The sequence below is a fragment of the Vicugna pacos genome, unplaced genomic scaffold (genome assembly GCF_048564905.1).
Source record: "Vicugna pacos unplaced genomic scaffold, VicPac4 scaffold_20, whole genome shotgun sequence".
Classification (NCBI taxonomy): domain Eukaryota; kingdom Metazoa; phylum Chordata; class Mammalia; order Artiodactyla; family Camelidae; genus Vicugna; species Vicugna pacos.
In genome coordinates this window covers 63,981,249-64,004,472 of record NW_027328741.1, presented here as the reverse complement: position 1 = coordinate 64,004,472, position 23,224 = coordinate 63,981,249, and the positions used below count along the sequence as shown (strand labels likewise).

The following is a 23,224-nucleotide window of genomic DNA, read 5'->3' as shown; positions in this document are numbered from 1 at the left end:
TTTTCTTTTTGGAGCAAGTTCTCTGAGGGACCAGGATGGAAGGATCCTGTCTGCCCCTAGCTATAGGCCCGTCTCAGTCTGGCCCTTGAGGCTTCTGAGCCCTTCGGTGCGGATGCACGTTTCGCCCCTGCCCCCGCCTGGGTGCTCAGCGCTGGAGAATATGGCGGCTGTGCCTGGGCCCCACCTCTCTTCCCCTGAAAAGTTTCCGCGGATGTTCAGAGATGAGGGTATGCACCCTTCCCCCGAGCGCACATCAACCTTGCTGTTTTATGGAGGGCCCAGGTTGTTCTGCCCTGTACACCCACAACCATGGCGTCCAGCCCCTTGCTGTCCCCTGGAGCTGCCTCGGTGCAGCCACCCCCGTCATCTGCCCAGGTTGTGCAGCCTGGCCCTGCCTGCCGCTGCCGGCCCGTGTCTCAGGCTGGGTGTCGGGGGGACGCTCTGTGCCTGTTTAACTTTGTTCTGTCAGACATGGGCTGCTCTGTACAGATCCAAGCCTCAGAGGCTCCCCCTCCATCCCGCTGGCCTCTCAGGTGGAGAGGGGAGACCCAGCGAGTGAGCGCCAGTCCTCTGCCGCTCCCTCCCCATGGGACCTGTCCCGTGCTGCTTTGCCTTTTGTTCTTTCTTTTTTCCTTTTCTCCTACCAGATTTTTGGCGTCTTTATCTTTTGAAGAGGGCGATGTTCTGTCGGAGTTTCACAGGTGCTCTGGTTGGCTGAGTGGGTCTGTAGATGTGGGTCTAGTTGTATTTGTGGGAGAGGGTGACTTACGAGCGTACTTCTACTCCGCTATCTTGCCTCTTCTCAAAAGTTGAAGTTTTTAAAATAGTTGTTTCAGAAGATAGTACTTAGGCCTCTAGGTACATCAGACTTTGGGATGTCAGATGGCTTTTGATCTCCTTATCTATCTTTTATTCATTTTGAAGGGTTGTGAAAACAATAATTCATTTGGGGAAGAAAAGAGAATTTATTCATATTATAGTTGTTTCTTTTGAGATTTGATCCTGTTGATTGTAGGAACATTAACTATTCTTTCTCAGCTATATTTTTTGGCTTTTTTTTTTTGGTCTGAAATTCAGCAGTTTGTGAAGGTGAACATTCATTAAGAACCTATTACGGCAAGATACTTCCCAGGCATTCAGTGTTTCAAAGGTAGCCAGTGACCTCAAATATCTTTCACATTAACTCAGGAGGTGAGAATGTACATAAACAGGAATAGATATTAGCCATGAGGAAGAGTATTTTATGGTCCAACTGTTTGATATTTTTGTTCATAAAATTTGACATTGAACAATGGGAAGTAGCCCATTTAAAACTATTAACTCATTTTGTTTGTCTGTGACCTCAAACTGACTCTATCCTACATTCACAACACACACACACACACACAAAGTAATGCCATAGTTGTGCTCTAAATGTCTCAATCTCAAGATTTTTGCAATATAGGCAGTATTTTAAATGAAAAATAATGTACAATGCTCAATCATTTAGGAAGCATATATAATCATTTAATTTTCATTTTAAACTATCTATTTTAATATTATAATCATGTGCCCTTATTTAGGTGAACTTTTAGTCTAGAATTTATAAATGATATTAGTAGAAAGACTTATATTTGAGTTACGGCTCCACCATGTGTTAGCTGACATGGGACAATACAATAAATCTTCTTGTACCTCAGATTACTTGCCAAAATAAGATCAGTATTAATATCTCTGCTAATACCTATGGTGAGGAATGTCTGACACACGATGTGGGAAATGACTTTATAAACAGTGAAGTCTCCATGAGTTTTTTTTGGGGGGTGTGGTGTTGCTGTTGTTTTTGTCATTGAAATTATGGTTGTTAATTCAAAGTGTCTTTTGTGGTATTTACATGATTTCCTGCCTATTTACCAGGTTAAAAAAAAGGAAATCAAGGATTGAAAATCAGCTTTAAGGCATCCAGATTGGAAAAAATGAAGTAAAATTGTCTGTCTTTGCAGATGACATGAGTTTATATGTAGAAAATCCTTAGGTTGCCACTTGGGGTGAGGGGACTGCTTATCAATAATACATAAAATCAGTAAAGTTTCAGGCTACAAAATCAATGTATAAAAATCAGTTCCATTTCTATACTCTACCGATGAACGATCTTAAAAATAAACAAAGAAAACAGTTTCATTACAATAGCATCTGAAACAAACAAAAAATACTCAAGAATAAATTTAACCATGGAGGAAAAATATCTGTACATTGAAACTATAAGATGTCAATGAAAGAAATGGGAAGATATCCTGTGTTCATGGATCAGAAATAAGAGTTAATGTTATCAAAATGTCCATCTAAAGTCATCTATAGATTCAATGTAATCTCTATCAAAATTTCACTGGAGAAACAATCCTACAATTTGTATGGAACCAAACAAGACCGCAAATAGCCAAAGCAATCTTGAGAAAGAACAGTGATGAAGTCATACCTCCTGATTCTGGACTATATTACAAACTGTAGTAATCAGATCAGTATGATACTAGCATGAAAACAGACACGTAGAACAAGGAAAGACAGTTGAGAGCCCAGAAATAAACCCTTATGTGGTCATCTTGTATTTGACAAGAGACCCAGGAAGACTCAACGAGGAAAGGATAGTCTTCAATAAATGGTGTTGAGAAAACTGGATATTCACATGTGAAAGGATGAAATTGGATCCTTATCTTACACCACTCACAAAAAGTAACTCAAAGTAAGGTTAAGAACTTAAAATTAAGACCTGAAACTAAAAAACTGGAAGAGAACATGGGAAAAAGCTCTTTGACATGGGTCTTGGCAGTGATTTTTTTGGAAATCACACCAGAAGTAAAAGCAACAAAGGCAAAAATCAGCGAGTGAGGCTATATCAAACTAAAAGGTCTCTGCCCGGCAAAAGAAACAATCCACACAATGAAAAGGCAACATACGGAATGGAAAAAATTGCAAATCATTTATCTGATAAGGGGTTAATATCCAAGATATATAAGAAACTCATACAACTCAATAACAAAAAGAAAAAGCCAAATAGCCCCCCTAAAAATGGACAGATAATTTAAATGGACATTTTCCCAAAGAAGACTATACATGGCCAGCAGATACATGAAAAGATGTTAAACTTCAGTAATTATCAGGGAGATGTAAATTAAAACCACAATGAGATATTGCCTTAGAATGGCTGTCACCCAAAAGACAAGAGGTAACAAGTATTGGTGAGGAGAAATTGGAACTTTGTGCACTGTTTTTGGGAATGTAAATTGGTACAGCCACTATCAAAAACAGTGTGACGGTTTCTCAAAAAATTAGAGGTGGAACTACCATATGATTCCTCTTCTGGGAATATATCCAAAAGAAATGAATTATTATCTCAGAGAGATACCTGCACCCCCATGTTCATTACAGCATTACTCACAATAATAGAGATGGAAACAACCTGTCTATTGACAGAGACAGAAAATGTGGTATATACGTACAATGGAATATTATTTGAGCCATAAAAAGAAAATCCTGCCATTTGTGACAAGATTGATGGATTCTGAGGGTATTCTGCTGGAGGAAATAAGAGAATTTGTCTCTCAGATGGAGAACAACAAATACAATAGGATTTCACTTATATATGGATTCTAGAAATCAGACTCATAGTAAGTAACAGAGAATAGAATGGTGATTGACAGGCCTGGGGGTGGGGGAAATGATGAGATATTGCTCAAAGTCTGCAAAATTTAGTTACAAGATGAATAGGTTGTGGTGACATAATGTACAGCATGGTGACTACAGTTAACTGTACTGTATTGCATACTTGAAAAGTGCTAAGAATAGATCTTAAATGTTCTCACCATCACTAATATATGTGTATCAAATCGTCACATTTTACACTTTAAACTAACACAATGTTATATCTCAATTATACCTCAGTAAACCTGGGGGCAGAAATCAGCCTTTCTCGGTAGGCCAACATTCATTCATTCAGCACGTATTTATTGAATTCACATTCTGTGCTAGATTCAGTCTAAGGAGTGAGGATACCATGCTGAGAAAAATAGAAACAGATTCTGTCATCACGGAGATTAATAAAGGAAAGGGATATTCTGACATGAATGCAAACATAAAAGAATATAAAACCAAAACAGTATTTGTAGTGATGTTTTCTAATGTGTTCTTTAAAAGTCAACAATTTTTAAAATATTTGTTTTACTAAATATTTTTAAAAGCTGCGTTTTGTATAAAAAGGTGCCACTTTGGGTTTTACGGTCTAGATCCTGGTCAGTTTTTACCTTATGTTTGTTTTTGTCAGATACCATAGTTTTATCGATGTCTTTTCCTGGATTCATTTTGTCATGAGTAAACTTTTTGTTTTATTTTCAAAGACACATATCCTCTAGCATTTCAGAGACACAGAAATGGTACAGAATCAGGTATTCTTAATAGAATTGTGAAAACCCTAGACAAGGAAACTCTTTACCAAGAGTTGATGAGATTTGAGAATGCTTGAAAATTAGCCCATTTGATTTCTCAAGATTTCTGTCAAACCCAGGTAATTGAAAATGTGACCAAAAGAAATAGTATGTAGTGCAGTTTTAAGGGAAATTAAGACGTGGTCTGGGTTGAGACCATTGGCTTTGAAAGTGGACTACACTGAGAGCTGATATGCTAATAGCTAATGCTTTAAGGTAGGCCCCATCTCTAAGCTGGCATTTTCTTTACTATGAAAAGAATGTCATTTTTGTCCTGAGACTTTTAGCTCAGAAATTATGTAGCTCCAGGCAGTCTCTAGTCATTCATGGATATAAAGCATTTTTAAGATGAGTATTGAATATGTTTAATATGTAAAATGATGCAGTAAGCTTTGAGGACAGCTCCAGGGACAAAACTAAAATGTTATGAAGAAAAGACCTGAGAAAGAACAGCAAATTATATAAAATCCTGTCTAAGGACTCAAAATAAGAATTAGAATACTTTCCTTGATAGTTGATCCCTAAATAAAGGTTCCAGGACAGGAATGTAACTCAACTCAGGTCCAGATAATGGCATCTGCCTGAACAGAAATTGTCCTTAATTCTGTAAGCTAGTATCTCTATGCTTAAAAACAAGAGTTACAGGGAAAGCTCATCAGATATGTAGTATCTTTGAAAGCCTGCTTCTGAAGGAGACTCTGAGATATTTCTGAGTACACTGAGAAGTGTTGGCGTATCAGGGGCTGACAGATTCTCTCCTTGACCAGACTTTGGTCAGACTCCTCTGAACTCTCTGCTCAGCTGGGCCCCTCCTCAAGCTTTCATCTCTGTCCTGTGGCATCCAGCTTTAGCAGAGATTCTACTAAGTCAGTTTAGAGAGAAGCCCCACCCTTGATTTCTGATCACCCTTAGTATCTGACCAAATTCCTCACCCTTCATCATCACCCAGGGGCTACCTGATCATCCTGGCCCACCTTCAGCAAGAATCCTCTTAGATCATTTTATCAAGAATTACACTACCCTCTTAGTAATTTTCCATCCACCAGCTCCCTACTCTGCTCCTTGGCTATAAATCCCCACTTTTCCTTATTTTAGAATTGAGTCCAGTTCTATACTGAAGTCTCTTTTTCCCAGTTGCAAGAGTCCTGAATAAGATACATATTTTTTTAACCATTTTGACTACCGTCCATCTCTGTTTTTTTCTTTGACACAGCACATAAATTCTGTCAAAATTTTCTGTGACTACTTTTACTATTTATATTCCAATGATTGACAGACAGACAGATGGATAGATATCAGTCAGTTATCAGATACATATCTGACACATCTTCAGTGTGTCTGCTGATGTATAGCACCAGCTCTCTCCTTCCACTTGAATTTTTACTAAATTAGCAGATAATTATATATAAAATTATAATATATAGTATATCATATAATATATGATATATATATAATTTATAATATATAATATCTTAGGTCTTAGTTAATATTATAAGTCTAACCTATATAATATAAAGGTTGTATATGATAAAATATCTTTAGATTTTAGCATTAAGTTTATATAAGGTTATATATCATATATAATGCACTTTGTATTATACTGTAATGCAGTTAATGGTATGATCTGGCATATATAATAGCAGATGATCACATATGATAGTATTGTATGGCAGTATACTAACAGATGATCTATTTAATATCTGTGTGATTATCTGTTATTGTATATGACAGATCATACTACTGTTATATAGAACATGTATCATTATCTACTGATACTAAAAAAATTCAAATGGAGAATCAGAGAGTTGCCCCCTTCATCCCCAGTATTCTCCTAGCTAGATTGGGTTGGGCTGAGAAGCCAATACTAAGAAAATCATTTTGGGATTTTTTAAATTTTAACCTTAATTTTTTTAAATTGAAGTACAGTCCATTACAATGTGTCAGTTTCTGGTGTACAGCACAATATTTCAGTTATGCATATACATACATATATTCATTTTCATATTCTTTATCATTAAAGGTTAGTATAATATTGAACATAGTCCCCAGTGCTATACAGGAGAATTTGGGTTTTTTAATCTATTTTTTTATATAGTGACTAACATTTTCAAATCTCAAACTCCCATATTTATCCCTTTCCACCCCCTTTCCCCTGGTAACCATAAGATTGTTTACTACGTCTGTGAGTTTGTTTCTGTTTTGTAGATGAGTTCATTAGTGTCTTCTTTTTTCCTTTTATTTAGATTCCACATATGAGTGATATCATGGTATTTTTCTTTCTCTTTCTGGCTTACTTCACTTAGAATGACATTCTTCAGGGACATCCATGTTGCTGCAAATGGTGTGATTTTATTAGTTTTTGATGGCTGAGTAGTATTCCATTGTGTAAATATACTAAAACTTCTTTATCCAGTCATTTGTCAGTGGATATTTGACTATTGTAAATAGTGTTGCTGTGAACATTGGGGTGCACAGATGTCCAATAGGCACATGAAAAAATGCTCAATGTCATTAATTATCAGAGAAATGCAAATCAAAACTACGAGGTGTCACCTCACACTAGTCAGGATGGCCATCATTAAAAAGTCCACAAACGATAAATGCTGGAGAGGGTGTGGAGAAAAGGGAACTCCCCTACACTGCTGGTGGGAATGTAGATGGTGCAGCCATTATGGAGAACAGTGTGGAGATTTCTCAAAAGACTAAAAATAGACTTACCATACAATCCAGCAGTCCCTCTCCAGGGCGTATATCTGGAGGAAGCTCTAATTCAAAAAGCTACATGCCCATTTTGGAATTTTGATCTTGATTCTGGAAACCTCAGCCAGGCTTCAGAACTGGAATTGTTCCCTTTCTCTTTTAAACCAAAGTGGACAGCAGCCACCAGGTGATGACAAAAGACAGGCAGGACTGGATCCACAGGAACACACAGGTGATGCCTCAGGCTCATTCCAGGTGTTCCCTTAACTTCATAATAACTCAATACTATGTTTTATGCAAGTAAAATTTTTAGGATCCACTTGTTGCATTAAGGTGGAGTTGTAATATACTGAAGCTGTGAATTCAAGTTCTGTTTATGTTTTAATGTCTATTAAATTAAATTTAATGGTGTTTAAAATTAAATAAGATTGCCTTTTTAACTTCTAAATGTGTACCCAAAAGTCTCATCTTCTTTTCCAGTAAAGCAGAAAAAATTTAAAACCGAGGTTAAACCAAAGTCCTGAGCCAGTTTTATTTGCTCACACATTTCACCAAAGTATAATGTCTTAATTAAACAAATGATGTACAAACATAGCTTTTTTTTTAAAAAAAGATATTCTTGTTGTGTATAGTTCTTATGATTGGCATAAATGTAGGTGCATCTGATATACATGTAAGGAAACATGTTTATATTGTGTATTACATACACCCTTTAGCAAATGACATTAAGTCTTTTTTTTAATAGGATGCTTCCTAGATTATATGGAAAATCAAGTTAACATAATAGAGAAAGGAAAATACTGATTCTAATCTAACATTGAAAACTAAAAGAATTTTTAAACTGTTTCCTTTGTAGTAAAATTCAGAATCTGTTAATAATAACAACAATAGTATTAATAGTAATAATATTTATACTATTATGAGAATTCATATGTCAGTATGTTTCCAGTGGGAAGGAAAGAAACAAATAAAACCTGTGATTCTAGCTGATAACCTCATCCCATAGATTTTATGTATTAATGGCAGTATATGTGTTTTTCCCATAGAAGCTGGTTTCATTTTGGGGAAATAAGTACTTAACATTGTTACAGTGTTAATTTATGTACTTTTATCTGGATTTTCCTTCTGTTTACCATGGTTCTTAAGTTTAGCATCTAAGGTTGCTGACTTCAAGGACCAGGGAACAAATGGAAATGGACCTATTAAAATAAGAATATGAATTTTAATAAGAATCTCTAGCATGGTATTAATAAATATTCGAGTTTTAAAAGCCATGCCTTTGGTAGAAGATAAAGAGATATGTAAGCATTTTAAGAAAGACTATCCTCAGCTTCTTCTACAAGCACCGCAGATTTCAAGGAAGGTTATACAGATTCTGAAAATGAATAGTCAAAGTCCCCATAGAGAGAGGGATCATTTGGAACAAGGTGTTTGTTTTCTGTAATGTATGGAGGAGACTGCTGGCCGGGAGAAATGCCATATGCCTTCAGCAGAAGGAGTTATGTAGATTAGGAAATCAGAACAATACAGTAAGTTTTAAAACACTGACTTGATAAAGATATGACCCCCTAGAAGGGGTCTTTACTTTCTTACAAGATTTTGGTTTAGTTCTAAACCTTGTGAGAGGGTGAGAGACATACTTGTTTTGGAAGTTGTTGAGACAATGTTGAGACATTGGCCACATTTGTTGTCTTCTTTAATCTCCTGATCTTTGTGAATGAGTGCTTTGACTACTTTTAAACAAGTGGAAATGCTATTTCTGAGTTTTGTTTGAATATTTCTTCTCAAAGGTACTGAAAGTAATTTATCAGGATAAGTGTCTAAGAAATCATGCATTCCTTAACTAGGTTTTTAGATTAAACTGTGAGATAGGCCCAGAAGCACATAAAGATAATGAAATTCCATTTGCATTTTCAGTGGTTCAATATTTTATGAAATTAGCAAAGGTTTATTGTATTTTATGCATGGGTATTCAATTGAATAAAAGGCATAATAAAAAAGAATTCAAAGGCAGAATTTTCATTGAGGGGGAAAATAAATTAGAAAAAGTAATGCAATCACGCTCATATATATTTTATGAATTTCATGCATTCTGTATTTGAAAGCTTGTCAAGATATGCTTGATTATTAAAATATAGATTAACATTGGAAGTTTTACATTTTTCTCTATTTACATACTTATTCCTTTGCACACATACATATAATAACTTCTGCCAAAATCAGTTGTCAGGCTATTCTCTTCCATTATAATAAGCGAATAATAAGACAGCTGAAGATCTTTTTGGAGTTAGAGAAACAGTATTGCCTAATCTAACATTGGCACTTTTTGTATTTTGAGGTAAATTATCACACATACTTTTCTTCCATTTCCACACATCAGTTTGGAAGAGTGAGTCATTTTTTTTTTACAGACTTGAGATGTAGGTAAAGCAATTAATGAGGGAAACAGAACAGATTTCCCTTTCCATGTTGCTGAAGTTTCATTTGTATGAAATTAGAGGAACCTCTGTCACAGCTTGATGGTAAACAATGTATAATTACTTTTGAGTTGGGCACGAGTGCCCCATGGTACCCAGATGTCCAAAAATGAGTTTGGCATGCTTAGCAAAGATCTTGTAAGTCATCTCAGCTTTTGCTTGATGTATAAGACAGGTTGGTGGTTAAGCTTTCACAGTTTGTGAATTTCACAGGGAAAGAAATTGTGGTTTCCCGAGCTTTGGCTGATCTTTGCAAACTAGATTGGAAAGTCACATGAGGCTGGTTCTGTAAGCAGAGTAATGCATCAGATGCCCAGACTGCCAGTGGCAGTGTTTGTAGCTTAAGGGTGCTCAAATGGCATTGTCTAGGTTTCCTCCCCCAAATACCTCAGAGCAGGTTTGTTCCCGTATCTTCCGAGAGCTATGTATAATGGAAACTTGATTCTTTTTTGAATATTCTGCTATCCTCCCTCTTGGCACTTTCAGTCATTTCTGATTACCTAAATGAGAACCCCTGTTGCAGACTTTTCTTTTTGACACTTTTCTCTTGCCATTCAGTATTGTTTCTTAGGGTCGCTCCCTGCTGAAATATATGCTAATGGAATATTACCCCAAGCAAAATAAAAATCATGGATAGGCAAATCTGCTGCCAAAGCAACCAAACTGACAAATCAGATGGTGCCTTGCATATCTTTGCATAAATGCCTTTTGGTAGATCCATTATTTTCTACATTCTTCCTAACTCCTCTCCTATGCTAGAATAGTCTTTCACACATTCCCTTATATCTACAGTGAACTTATGCAAAATCTAAAGACATTAGGGGAGGTTGGTAGATATGCATCATCATTATTATCATCACCACCAACACATATGGAGCACTTCTTATGCACCTGTTACTTTAATTAATTCATTTAATTATCATGTAACTCCTGTGAAATAATGGTAGGAATTCTTATTCACGTATTTAGATAAGGGAGCCATTATGTAGAAAATTGAAATAACTTACAGAGTGACACACAACTATTCAGGACAAGTTAGAATTCATACCCAGGTCTGTCTGCCTCTAAATTAGTGTTTTAACTCATAGTAATAGGACCTAGATGAGATATATTTGTGTTGGAACATTCCTAAGCATTTAAAAATGTTCTCAATTTGTGCTACCCCTATGAATGCTAGAAATATCTCAGAGCCTAAAACATCTGTTCAGCTCACTTCTACTTTAGTTCAATTACCATTTGTTGAATATTTATCATGAATGAGGTACTATTCTAGGCACTGGGGATTCAAAAATACATTGTGTCTCTGGCAAGTAAGCAATATAATGGGTTAAAAACTTAAGATATTATACAATCTTAAATTTATTAAGTGGATGTTTCCTTCCATTTATTATGTCTCAGGAAAAAAAGTGCCTATTTACATTACAAATAACCTAATAAGTGCTATTTTAACCGCCTCAAAGGATTAGAAAATTATTCTTCTAACCAGTGGGGCCAGTTAGATTTACATAAATGATCTGAAATATTTAATGTTCTTTAATTGCTTCCAAAGAAACCGTGCCTTGTAGGCAATAAATCTCAACATAATTATTAATGATGTAATTAAGGATTTGACCTCTTAAGTAAAGCAGACATCCAATAAAATAATATTTATTTCATGAAATAAGAACGTGATTCTTTTGGGGCTCAGTGCAGAAGAAAAAGCAGTACATGAATTTCAAAGATTTCAAATGTCTGTATTCATCATTTATTACTCTGAGCATACAGCTTGAATCAAATGGCACAATTACCCTTATGGAATATTAAGGAGAATTTGGCAGTAGTATAAAGTGAGGTTTGGAGTTTTGAAACGTTTGCTTGAGTTTACTCCTTAGATTTTGAAATATTTCAGCATACATTTTATTTTGATATTTTAAACCTTACTTATAAATCAAGTTTATTGATTTTTTGGACTATTTGAGATTGGCTGGAAAAATAGTAGTGCCAATTGAATTATCATTATAATTATAGATCAGTTTTATGAAGACATACAAGTAGAGAGAGGGTTTATTCTTTTTTTTTTACTTTTTTTATTGAGGTATAGTCTGTTTACAATGTGTCAGTTTCTGTCATACAGCACAATGCTTCAGTCATATATGAACATACATATATTTGTTTTCATATTCTTTTTCACTGTAAGTTACTACAAGATACTGAATATAGTTCCCTGTGCTATACAGTATGAACTTGTTTTTTATCTATTTTATATATATTAGTTAGTATCTGCAAATCTTGAACTCTCAATTTATCCCTTACCACCCTCTTCCCCCCCAGTAACCATAAATTTGTTTTCTATGTATGTGAGTCTGTCTCTGTTTTATAAATAAGTTCATTTGTCTTTTTTTCTTTAGATTCCATATATAAGTGATATAATATTGTATTTTTCTTTCTCTTTCTGGCTTGCTTCACTTAGAATGACAATCTCCAGGTCCATCCATGTTGCTGCAAATGGCATTGTTTTATCATTTTTTATGGCTGAGTAGTATTCCGTTGTATAAAAATTCCACAACTTCTTTTTCCATTCATCTGTTGATGGACATTTAGGTTGCTCCTATGTCTTAGCTATTGTAAATAATGTTGCTATGAACATTGGGGTGCATGTATCAAATGAGAAATGATGGAGAGGGTGTGGAGAAAAGGGAACCCTCCTACACTGTTGATGGGAATGTACTTTGGTACAGCCATTATGGAAAACAGTATGGAGATTCTTCAAAAGACTAAGAATAGACTTGCCATATGATCCAGCAGTCCCACTCCTGGACATATATCCAGAGATAAGGTTTATTCTACTTTAGAATTCCTTTAATTGCTAGAAGGCATCAACATCAGTCTTAAGACAATACTGGTGAGGTATAGAAGGTAAAAATTATTATAGTGGAAATCTATATATTCTTGGATCTCATATCATCTATGTAATTAATCTAAGTGAAAACATTTTTATTTAGTATACTTACAGATGTCCACCTGACATCACTATGACTTTAATAAAACCTTCAGCATTTATTCTTTCACCATCCTGTTTTTCTAATTATCATCCACTTAATTTTTATTTGGAGATTCTATTTTTCTCATTTGCCTGGTTTGAGAAAAGACAGAACTAAGTTTTTAAATGCTGTTTGGACCTCATTTTCTGATAGATAATGAGACATATTCTGAGAATCAGTTTATATGCCCTCTGGTCTATGATACTGTGATCCTATGTCTGAACTGAGTTTATGAAAAGAATTGGGAAAGTAGTATACCGTCTTCATTTTAGAGTCTTAATTAGTTTGCAGCATTTCAATGAGAAAATGATAGAGTATAATTCTCCACTAGTTCAGCACTGCAAACCTTCAGCGTGGATTTGTGGCTTAGTGTTTTATTATAGTTCTTCAATCTGGTACAGAAGTAATCATTAGACCCCTGCCATGTTCTGTAAAATAGAATAGGAATACTTTAATAGCCAGGGGATGAAGCATAGGAAAAAGGCATCAATGGTGCTTTTAAAGGGGAATGGTATGGCCTTCCTATGAGAATTACACAATCAGGGATATTTGACTGCTTTAAAAAAAAAAGTTCTGCTTTTGTAGAATTCTTCCTGAGTACAAAAATGCTTAGAAGATATTGGTGAACTCTACATGTTCTTCTAGGATCACAAATAGCACAGGGTTTGAAGGGAAAAACTGACAGTGTCATAGTTCCCACAGTAGCAGGCATGTGATTTAGACAGACAGCCTTCCCAGAGGCTTAAGCTTAAAAATTTGTTGGATTGAAAATTGTTTACTGTGGTCTGTAACTTTCAACACATTACTACCTAATAATATTAATTATTATGTGGCAGGCTCCCATCTTAGAGCTTTACGTATATCAACTGATTGTATTTTTTAAATAACCTAGGAGAATAGGAGTGCTATGAAGAAGGTACTGTTTTCAGAACAGTCCCCTAAGAAATATAAGTCCCTGTTGTACAGATGAGGACACTGAGGCACAGAACGGTCAAGTATTAGCAAACAAATGTCAGAGTAAGGATTTGAACCGGGGCCATCTGTCTCCGGAATCCATTATGCGATACTGTCTCTGAGTTACTGTTGAGGTCAGAAACCTGACCTGTTTCCCAGTTAGTGCCTGACATCTCTATGGTTTCATCACGGATGTCTGTCGGGGCATACTACACTGGGGCTGGGATGCATACTACAAAAGCATAAGCTACAGTTTCTACCTTACATCAATGTAACATCTTCCTCTTCTCATTTATTTCTTCAGCCAGAATTTGCTGAGACCTACTATGCACCAGGCATTGTGCTCAGTGTTTGATGCAATATTATAAAAGGCAAAATTCCATCTTTGGAGATTGTGCATCAAACTGCTTGGATACCTCATAAGTGTTGTTTTACCCAGAAGCTATTAATTACTGCATCACACATATTGTCGGTAGTTATAATGCTGGACTTTCAGCTGTTACATCAGTAAATATTTGCCGTGGAAAAACTATGCTTCCATATTTGAAACCTTGTATTAGTGTTAGAGAGTGGGACACGCTAGTTAAAGAGTTCACTCTATCCAAAATTATGAAATTTTAGGGCCTACTATGTAAGTTTCAACTCAGTTTTTGTCTGCAACAGACAATACATTTTCTATTCCTTCCTGAAAATTTGTATTTTTTCAAAGCAAACTGGATATGGCGTCAAAGCACAACCCATAAAGGAAAAGTTGACAGATTGGACTTAAATTAAAAGTTTAATTAAAAATGAAAAACTTTGCTTTGCAAAAAAATACTCTGAAGAAAATGCAAAAAACCACACAGACCATGAGCATGTATTTGTATATCACAAGTCTGACAAAGAACTTGTAACTAGAATATATGAAGAACTCTCAAAACTCAATACTATGAAAACAAACAACCTGTTTTAGCTCTGGCTACTGCAACAAAATAAGTAGACTGGGTGGCTTTTACAACAGACGTTTATTTCAAAATGTTTTTGAAGTGCAAAATCAAGGTGCCTATAGATTGTTGTCTGGTGAGGGACTGCTTCTTGGCTTGTAGACAGCTCCATTCTTGCTGCGTGTTTTTCTTCCTTTTCTTATAAGGACGCTAATCTGACAATGAGACCCCCACTCTTATGACCTTGTCTGAACCTAGTCACTTCCCAAAGGCCCCCTCTCCAAATACCACCACATAATGGGTTGAGGTTTCAGTATATGATTTTGGAGAGACACAAACATTCGATTCATAACACAGTCCAGTTTGAAAATTGAGTCAAAGATTTGCATAGACACTTTACCAACAGAGATGTAGAAATGACAAGTAAGAGCATGAAAAGAGGTTCAACATCATTAGTAATTTGGAAAGTGAAAATAAAAATTATGGAGTATTACCACTATTCACCGTAAGTATGATGAAAATTGGGGAGGAAGTTATAGCTCAGTGGTACAGCACGTGCTTAGCATGCATGAGGTCCTGGGTTCAATCTCCAGTACCTCTAAATAAATATAAATAAATAAATAGATAGATAGATAAATAGGTAAATACATACATACATACATACATACATACATACATACATACATACCGAATTACTGCTGGTAACAAGGCAGAACAACCAGAAAGCCCACACATCGTTGATGAAATGAAATATGGTGTGACCACTTTGGAAAACAGTTTGAAAGTGTCCTATAAAATCTACACTTACAGATGACTCAACAATCACCCTCCTAATTATTTACCCAAAGTAAATTAAAAGTTATATTTACACAAGAACCTGTGTATCAGCTTTATTCAGAATCACCAATACGTGGAAACAACCCAGATGTTCTTCAGTAGGAGAATACACAAAATGTGTTCTATCCATGCAGTGGAGTAATACTCAACAACAACAAAAATGGAAGGAATTATTGACATATGCAGCAACACAGGCTGTGGAATTCCATTTTGGTGACACTCTAGGGGAGAAAAAGCAAAACTGTAGAGACAGAATGGATCAGGATTTTCTAGGGGTTAAGACTGAGGGGCTGGGGCAGGTAGGGGTTGAGTCCAAAGAGGACAGCACAGAGAAATATTTGTGGTGACAGAATTGTTCTGTCTCATGGTTTTGGTAGTGGATGCAGGCTCAATGCATTTGCCAAAACCCATGGAACTGTAGCGCCCGAAGAGTGCATTTTATTGTATGTAACTTAAAAATAAATTTAAATCAAGGGTGATGATAAATAACAAAAAAAAAGGAAATTGAGATTATTTTCCATACAAGAACTTTAATGTAGTTCACATTCCTTGACTAGGATTTTCCATCTCTAGAAATTTATTCTTAGGAAAGCAATCAACGATATGGTCAAGAGTGTTCTTTGCTGTATTACTCATCACAGGGAAATTGAAAACATTTTAATTGTGCAATTAAAGTGAGGTAGTTAAGTAAATTATATTTCCCATTTATAGGCATTAAAATTATGTTCCTGAAGGTTAATTATAGAGAGGAATGATTATTCTTTACTGATATATTATCATTTTACTCTGTTGATTTCCCCAGTTTAACTTAAAATACTGATTTTCAAATATTTGAAAACTTTTAGACAACTTGAAACTTGTACTTTCTAAAGGTATACCACATATTCAATCTGGTCCAAGTCCTCTTCCTATTAGCTCAATATATAGCTGGATAGGTAGACAGGTGAGAAGAGTAATATCTCTGCCTTTATAATCATTTCAATTCCTCTTATTTTTCGAGCAAAGGCAAAATTAGGATGGAGAATATAGTATCTTTGATTCAAATCATTTTTCTATTTGGAATGCCCTTTATCCTTATTTCCACCAGTAATAAAAAGCTACATTATATATAAAGGTGCTTTGCAATTTCCAAAATATTATTTTACATTAGCCTCTTTGATCTCGAATCAGAACCGATAATGTAATTGGAGATGATAGTAGTGCCCCACCTCCTGCTTATACAAGGCATCCGAAGCCTAAAACAGCTTAATAATGTTCCAGGGTCACATTTTGGTAAGTATCAAAGGCAGAACTCAAATCCCAACTCCTCGTCAAATATTCTGTCTATTATAATGCACTGTTTATTTACTCAAAAGATTTTTTCCCTTTTGAGGAAGCATGTCTTGCATTACAAAGGACATTTATTTCATTATTGTCATTCCAGATTCACTTTTAAAAATTATACAGTTTCTCTGTTAAATTCTCATGAGAAACACGGTTTCCACACTAAGCAGATACCCTCAAATCGTGTTTTGAGCTATATCAGTGTGCTTTTTTCAGTGTTTGCTCTGTGCCTTCTTGGACAAGACCTTCTTACCACCTCCCCCACCTACCACCCCACCAAATTTCTGAGCAATCCACTGTGTACAAAAACATTAAGTTTATTATGCCTCAGATGCAAACAGACAGAACAAGTCAGTGCTCAAAAATGAAATCTTGAAGCTCATTTTCAGAAACAGTAACCCTGAAAAGCAGACTTTCATATGTAAGAGCCAGGCATATGGGAGGAAAGTGTTTTGTAAATCCCAGATAGCTCCCTCCAGATAGGAGAATGAGAGGCCAGATGACTCAGAATACAGTTTTAGCATAAGCCAGAATCCTGCATTGGCCAGTTTCCTGGATCAGAAAGGGGGGACCTAGGGAGAAGATTGAGAAGCGGCATGTGGACATGAGGATCCTTGGCCCCTCTCATTCTGCAGATGAAATATGGGACTGAAGAAATGAAACCTCTGGACATTTCAGATAGGTTAAAGGAAAAGCAAAGCAGAGTGGCCAGTATTTCATTCCTGGTTTGAGATTGTGGGACGAGATTATACACAGGGTTCCTTGCACCCCAACATAAAGAGATGGGGCTGAAATAGTGACACATGGGTGTGCTGTGTTTAGGCACAGAGTGGGTCTGAGCTAGCTGCCCAGCACCCTCCCAACCTGGTCTCCCCAGTTTATCTGTAACCTGGGGGTTTATCATGCTCCACTGTGGGACGTGGAGGTACTGACTGCCCCAGGAAACTGGAAGTAGCTTGGAGTCAGCTCTACGTGAGTATCAAGTACCTGAACTAGAAAATCAGAAGCTGTGACAGGAACCCTAGAAATTAGCAGTGGATGCAGGTGAATCATCAAAGACTAGATGATGATCCACAAAGACCAAGTTGATGGGAATAGCTCAGTAGGGAACCAGCAAATTTCAAAGGAGAGTGAGCAACAACATGGGTGTGTGTTACATTCAGCTGCCACCCAGAGAGAAAGGAAGAAGGAGAGAGGGAGAAATATAGAAAAACTGAGACCGAGTTACCTTTGAAAAGATTTAGTTGGATCATGAGGTGCTAAGTTACTTTAAATGGATATATTTCTGTCCCTTCCCCAACTCCCATCTGGCCCTGGCCACCAACCAGAAATTGGGGCTTGTGAGCAATTTGATATCATTTACAGGAAAAAAACTAACTTTTTAAGGCCACATTTTGGTAGGTGTCAAAAAACAGAACTATACAAACAGTCTCTGTTTTTTCAAACCTAGGTCAAAATGAGTAATTTTTAAACCTTTTACACATTCATAAAATAGCAGTTACTTCCCTCTGGAATATGTGACTGAGGCCAAGGAAATGTGATGTTTCAACATTAAGACATTTTGTTAGATTTTATGTGCATGTGTTTTTAAGCAATTGTAATTTGCTCGTAAATCGTACACTGTTTCTGCCCTTTCGCATCTTCTCACACCTGAGTAACACACAGAATTCATGAGCTAAAGGTGTTGGGATGCTTTACACTTGACTGATTCTCCACAGATAAGGTTTTGTGTAGCCAAGCATATAAATTGTCCTGACAGTGAGTAGAAGATATGCCTGTCGATAAAGGATTGTGTTTAAGAAATGGGCTGTCAGCACTAGGTTGCCCAGGTCCAAATTCAAGCTCTACCATTTTACCTGTGTTTGTCTTTGTATGGGTAATTTCACAAATCTAAGACTCAGTTTTCTCATATGCATAATGAGCATAATGGTAGATCTTACCTCATAGCACTGCTATGACATTTAAATGAGTTGGTATATGTAAGTCACTTAGAGTAACAAACATTGATTAATGTACATGTTTACTGTTATTGATGCTTTGAGGATTAAATGAGTTCATAAATACATATAAACTGTAACATTCTGCTGGATACATTCTCAGTGATCACAGTGTTAGCTGCTGCTGTTATATTCCGAGATGCTGAGGAGCTCATATACCTGCTCAGTCAGACCGGCTTCTGAACAAACAGCTCACCAGCCATCAGATGGAATTTCAGCTAACTTCTGGCCTTTGTGGACATGTTTACCTTGGAAATACTGATTCCCTATTTTAAGCTGTTGCTATTTTTTTAGATTTTATTTTATTGAGTTATAGTCAGTTTACAATGTTGTGTCAATTTCCAGCGTAGGGCACAATTTTTCAGTTACACATGAACATACGTATATTCATTGTCGCATTCTTTTCCACCATGAGTTACCACAAGATCTTGTATATATTTCCCTGTGCTATACAGTATAATCTTGTTTATCTATTCTATATATACCTGTCAGTATCTACAAATTTCAAAATCCCAGTCTGTCCCTTCCCATCTCCCTCCCTCCTGGCAACCACAAGTTTGTATTCTATGTCTATGAGTCTGTTTCAGTTTTGTACTAATGTTCATTTGTCTTTTTCTTTTTTTTTTGATTTTTTAACATTTTTTGTTGATTCATAATCATTTTACAGTGTTGTGTCAAATTCCAGTGTTCAGTACAATTTTTCAGTCATTCATGGACATATACACACTCATTGTCACATTTTTTTCTCTGTGATTTATCATAACATTTTGTGTATATTTCCCTGTGCTATACAGTGTAATCTTGTTTATCTATTCTACAATTTTGAAACCCCAGTCTATCCCTTCCCACCCTCTACCCCGCCCCCCACCCCGGTAACCACAAGTCTGTATTCTCTGTCCATGAGTCTATTTCTGTCCTGTATTTATGCTTTGTTTTTGTTTGTTTGTTTGTTTTTGTTTTTTAGATTCCACATATGAGCGATCTCATATGGTATTTTTTTTTCTCTTTCTGGCTTACTTCACTTAGAATGACATTCTCTGGGAGCATCCATGTTGCTGCAAATGGCATTATGTTGTCGGTTTTTATGGCTGAGTAGTATTCCATTGTATAAATATACCACATCTTCTTTATCCAGTCACCTGTTGATGGACATTTAGGTTGTTTCCATGTTTTGGCTATTGTAAATAGTGCTGCTATGAACATTGGGGTGCAGGTGTCGTCCTGAAGTAGATTTCCTTCTGGGTACAAGCCCAGGAGTGGGATTCCTGTGTCATATGGTAAGTCTATTCCTAGTCTTTTGAGGAATCGCCACACTGTTTTCCATAGTGGCTGCACCAAACTGCATTCCCACCAGCAGTGTAGGAGGGTTCCCCTTTCTCCACAGCCTCTCCAGCATTTGTCATTTTTGGATTTTTGAATGACAGCCATTCTGACTGGTGTGAGGTGATACCTCATTGTAGTTTTGATTTGCATTTCTCTGATAATTAGTGATATTGAACATTTTTTCATGTGTTTTTTGATCATTTGTATGTTTTCCTTGGAGAATTGCTTGTTTATGTCTTCTGCCCATTTTTGGATTGGGTTGTTTATTTTTTTCTTATTGAGTCGTATGAGCTGCTTATATATTTTGGAGATCAAGCCTTTGTCAGTTTCACTTGCAAAAATTTTCTCCCATTCCGTAGGTTTTCTTCTTGTTTTATTTCTGGTTTCCTTTGCTCTGCAGAAGCTTGTAAGTTTCATTAGGTCCCATTTGTTTATTCTTGCTTATATTTCTTCTAGGAGAAACTTTTTGAAATGTATGTCAGATAATGTTTTGCCTATGTTTTCCTCTAGGAGGTTTATTGTATCTTGTCTTATGTTTAAGTCTTTAATCCATTTTGAGTTGATTTTTGTATATGGTGTAAGGGTGTGTTCTAGCCTCATTGTTTTACATGCTGCTGTCCAGTTTTCCCAACACCATTTGCTGAAGAGACTGTCTTTATTCCATTGTATATTCTTGCCTCCTTTGTCGAAGATGAGTTGACCAAAAGTTTGTGGATTCATCTCTGGGCTCTCTATTCTGTTCCATTGGTCTATATGTCAGTTTTGGTACTGATACCATGCTGTCTTGATGACTGTAGCTCTATAGTATTGTCTGAAGTCTGGGAGAGTTATTCCTCCAGCCTCTTTCTTTCTCTTCAGTAATGCTTTAGCAATTCTCGGTCTTTGATGGTTCCATATAAATTTTATTATGATTTGTTCTAGTTCTGTGAAATATGTCCTGGGTAATTGGATAGGGATTGCATTAAATCTGTAGATTGCCTTGGGCAGTGTGACCATTTTAACAACATTGATTCTTCCAATCCAAGAGCATCGAATATCTTTCCATTTTTTAAATGGTTTATAATTTTCTGTGTATAATTCTTTCATTTTCTTTTCTTTATTTTTTTTAATTTTAGATTCCACATATGAGCGAGCTCATATGGTATTTTTCTTTCTCTTGCTATTGCTATTTCTTATGTAAACTATTTTCCTAATATTTGTTAGGAACATTTGTTTGTCATTTTCTTCATGCTTATTTTATTTAGTCTTTATTCTTACATTCTCTTCTTCTTGTATCAGCTGTTAGAGTTTTATTGTTTTTCTCTTTCTGAGCATCGTTACATCATGACTGTATTTTGAGCTTGTATTTGTGTGATCATGCATTGTGTGTTTTTGCTGAATGTCCATACTTTCCTGTTCCTGTTTGGCCTTGTGTTCTATCTTGTCCTTCCAATGCTCCATTTGGAATCTTCTTCATCTGTTTAACTTTCATTTTTGAAAAGTATTGCCTTATTCAGTCTTGTCTTATGATGCAATTCCCAGATAATCAAGCTGCTCCCTCCCTTGTACTTACTTATTCCAATACTAAATTTACCGACTATCTGAGAATGAATTGTGTAGAATCCCTTCTTTATGGTTTGACATCAGCTAAAAGTAATGTAACAAGAAAGACGTAGGTAAGAGATGAACCAGTAGGCAATACAGTAAATGGATAAGAATATGGCTTGTAATGTCCAGCAGGTAGATTTTCCAGTTCCAGCTCAGACACTTAAAAGCCATTATGACTTTTGACCAAGTGTTTTTTCTTAATTAAAAAATACTTTTTTATATTTTACTTTTTTTAACACCTTTATTGTGGTATGATTCCTGTACAGTAAACTACACACTTTTCAGGTGTACAATTTGATGGATTTTAATAGGTGTATACACCAATGAAACCACTACCACTATCAAGATAGCTAACATCTCCTGCCAAGAGGTGCAAATTCAGGACCTCAGGTGTAACGATAGTGACTAACTAATGATGTCAATATGAATATTCAGTAAACCGTGTGGTTTGCGCAGAGTATAGCACACTCTGTGCTTTCCCAGATATCAGATGCTGATCTTAATTTTATTTTATTGCAGTTGTTGTTTTGGTTATTATGAATATGATGATACTTAACATCAAGTTTCTTTATCTGCCTTTCTGTATGTGCAAGCTAGATAGACAAATAAACTTCATACTGTAAACTTAGCCAGCAGAAGCATTAATTGCAATGCTGCCATGGCGTTGTGGCACACAGCTTCTATTTAGCCCTTACTTCTGTTTCATATTTTGTTGGTTTGAAATATAAACATTTCCTGAGCTGATTAGGGTCCCAGTCCAGAAGTGACCAGGGGCTACTTGCCTTTAAGGAGATAACAGATAAATTAAAAAAATGGAATTAAATGTATACAAATTCCAGTAAATTTGCTATGCACTGTCCACTGACATTTTACTCAGCTGTTGGCAAGAATTTAATCAAGGTTTATTGACATTGTTTTCTGAAATTTAAATAGGACATAAAATTTTATGACATGCATAGTATTTTCAATAACTGTTTCATTATTCTCCATAGATAGTGTGATAGAATACAAGAGGAAATCTCAATAAAGCACCAAAATTGTGTTATTTTGGGAAGAGTAAGGTAGTTTGAAGTTTGTGTAATGACTGAATGCTGGTCAACTTTTAAAATCAGACTGTGGATTCGTGGATATCTGAGTTTCTCTTTCTTTTCCTATTTTGTCTATATCTTTTCTCTTTTGGATAAATGGTGTAAAGTCAGAAAACTAAGAATGATAGTTGTTTGTTGTATTGTTATAATAGATAGATGGTAGCTTATAATATTAAATTCTAGTTCTTTAGGATTATTAAAGAAAGAATGCCACAGGATATAGTATAAGTATGGTTTAAACATTAGTTTGATGTGGAAAGCCCGAAGTCTGATGGCTACATTAGTGTTAAATTTACATGGTTGCTTAACCAATAGCCATAGAGATTCTGCCATGAATTATTTTTACTTTAAGTAGCCTATTCATTTGAACTAGAATAAAAACATTTTTGGGGAATTTCAAGTTGATTCAGATGTTCAAGAATCTTTCCCTCATCTAAGAACTGTTGTTTTTAGCCAAGAATGGGCAAATATGAGAGAAGTAGAGTGAACCATGGCCAAGACCTAGTCATCTGGCTGTCAATGCCAATGTCTACAGAAT

The 23,224-nt window shown here is 35.8% G+C and overlaps 1 protein-coding gene across 1 annotated transcript in view; it reads left to right on the top strand.

The window, feature by feature from the left end:
• Nucleotides 1–309: 309 nt before the first annotated feature.
• Nucleotides 310–23,224, top strand: part of LOC140693686 (thrombospondin type-1 domain-containing protein 7B-like) — a 160,598-nt gene continuing 137,683 nt past the window's right edge. The window contains 1 exon segment of the mRNA XM_072957394.1: nt 310–375. Within this exon segment, the coding sequence (XP_072813495.1) occupies nt 310–375 (66 nt within the window).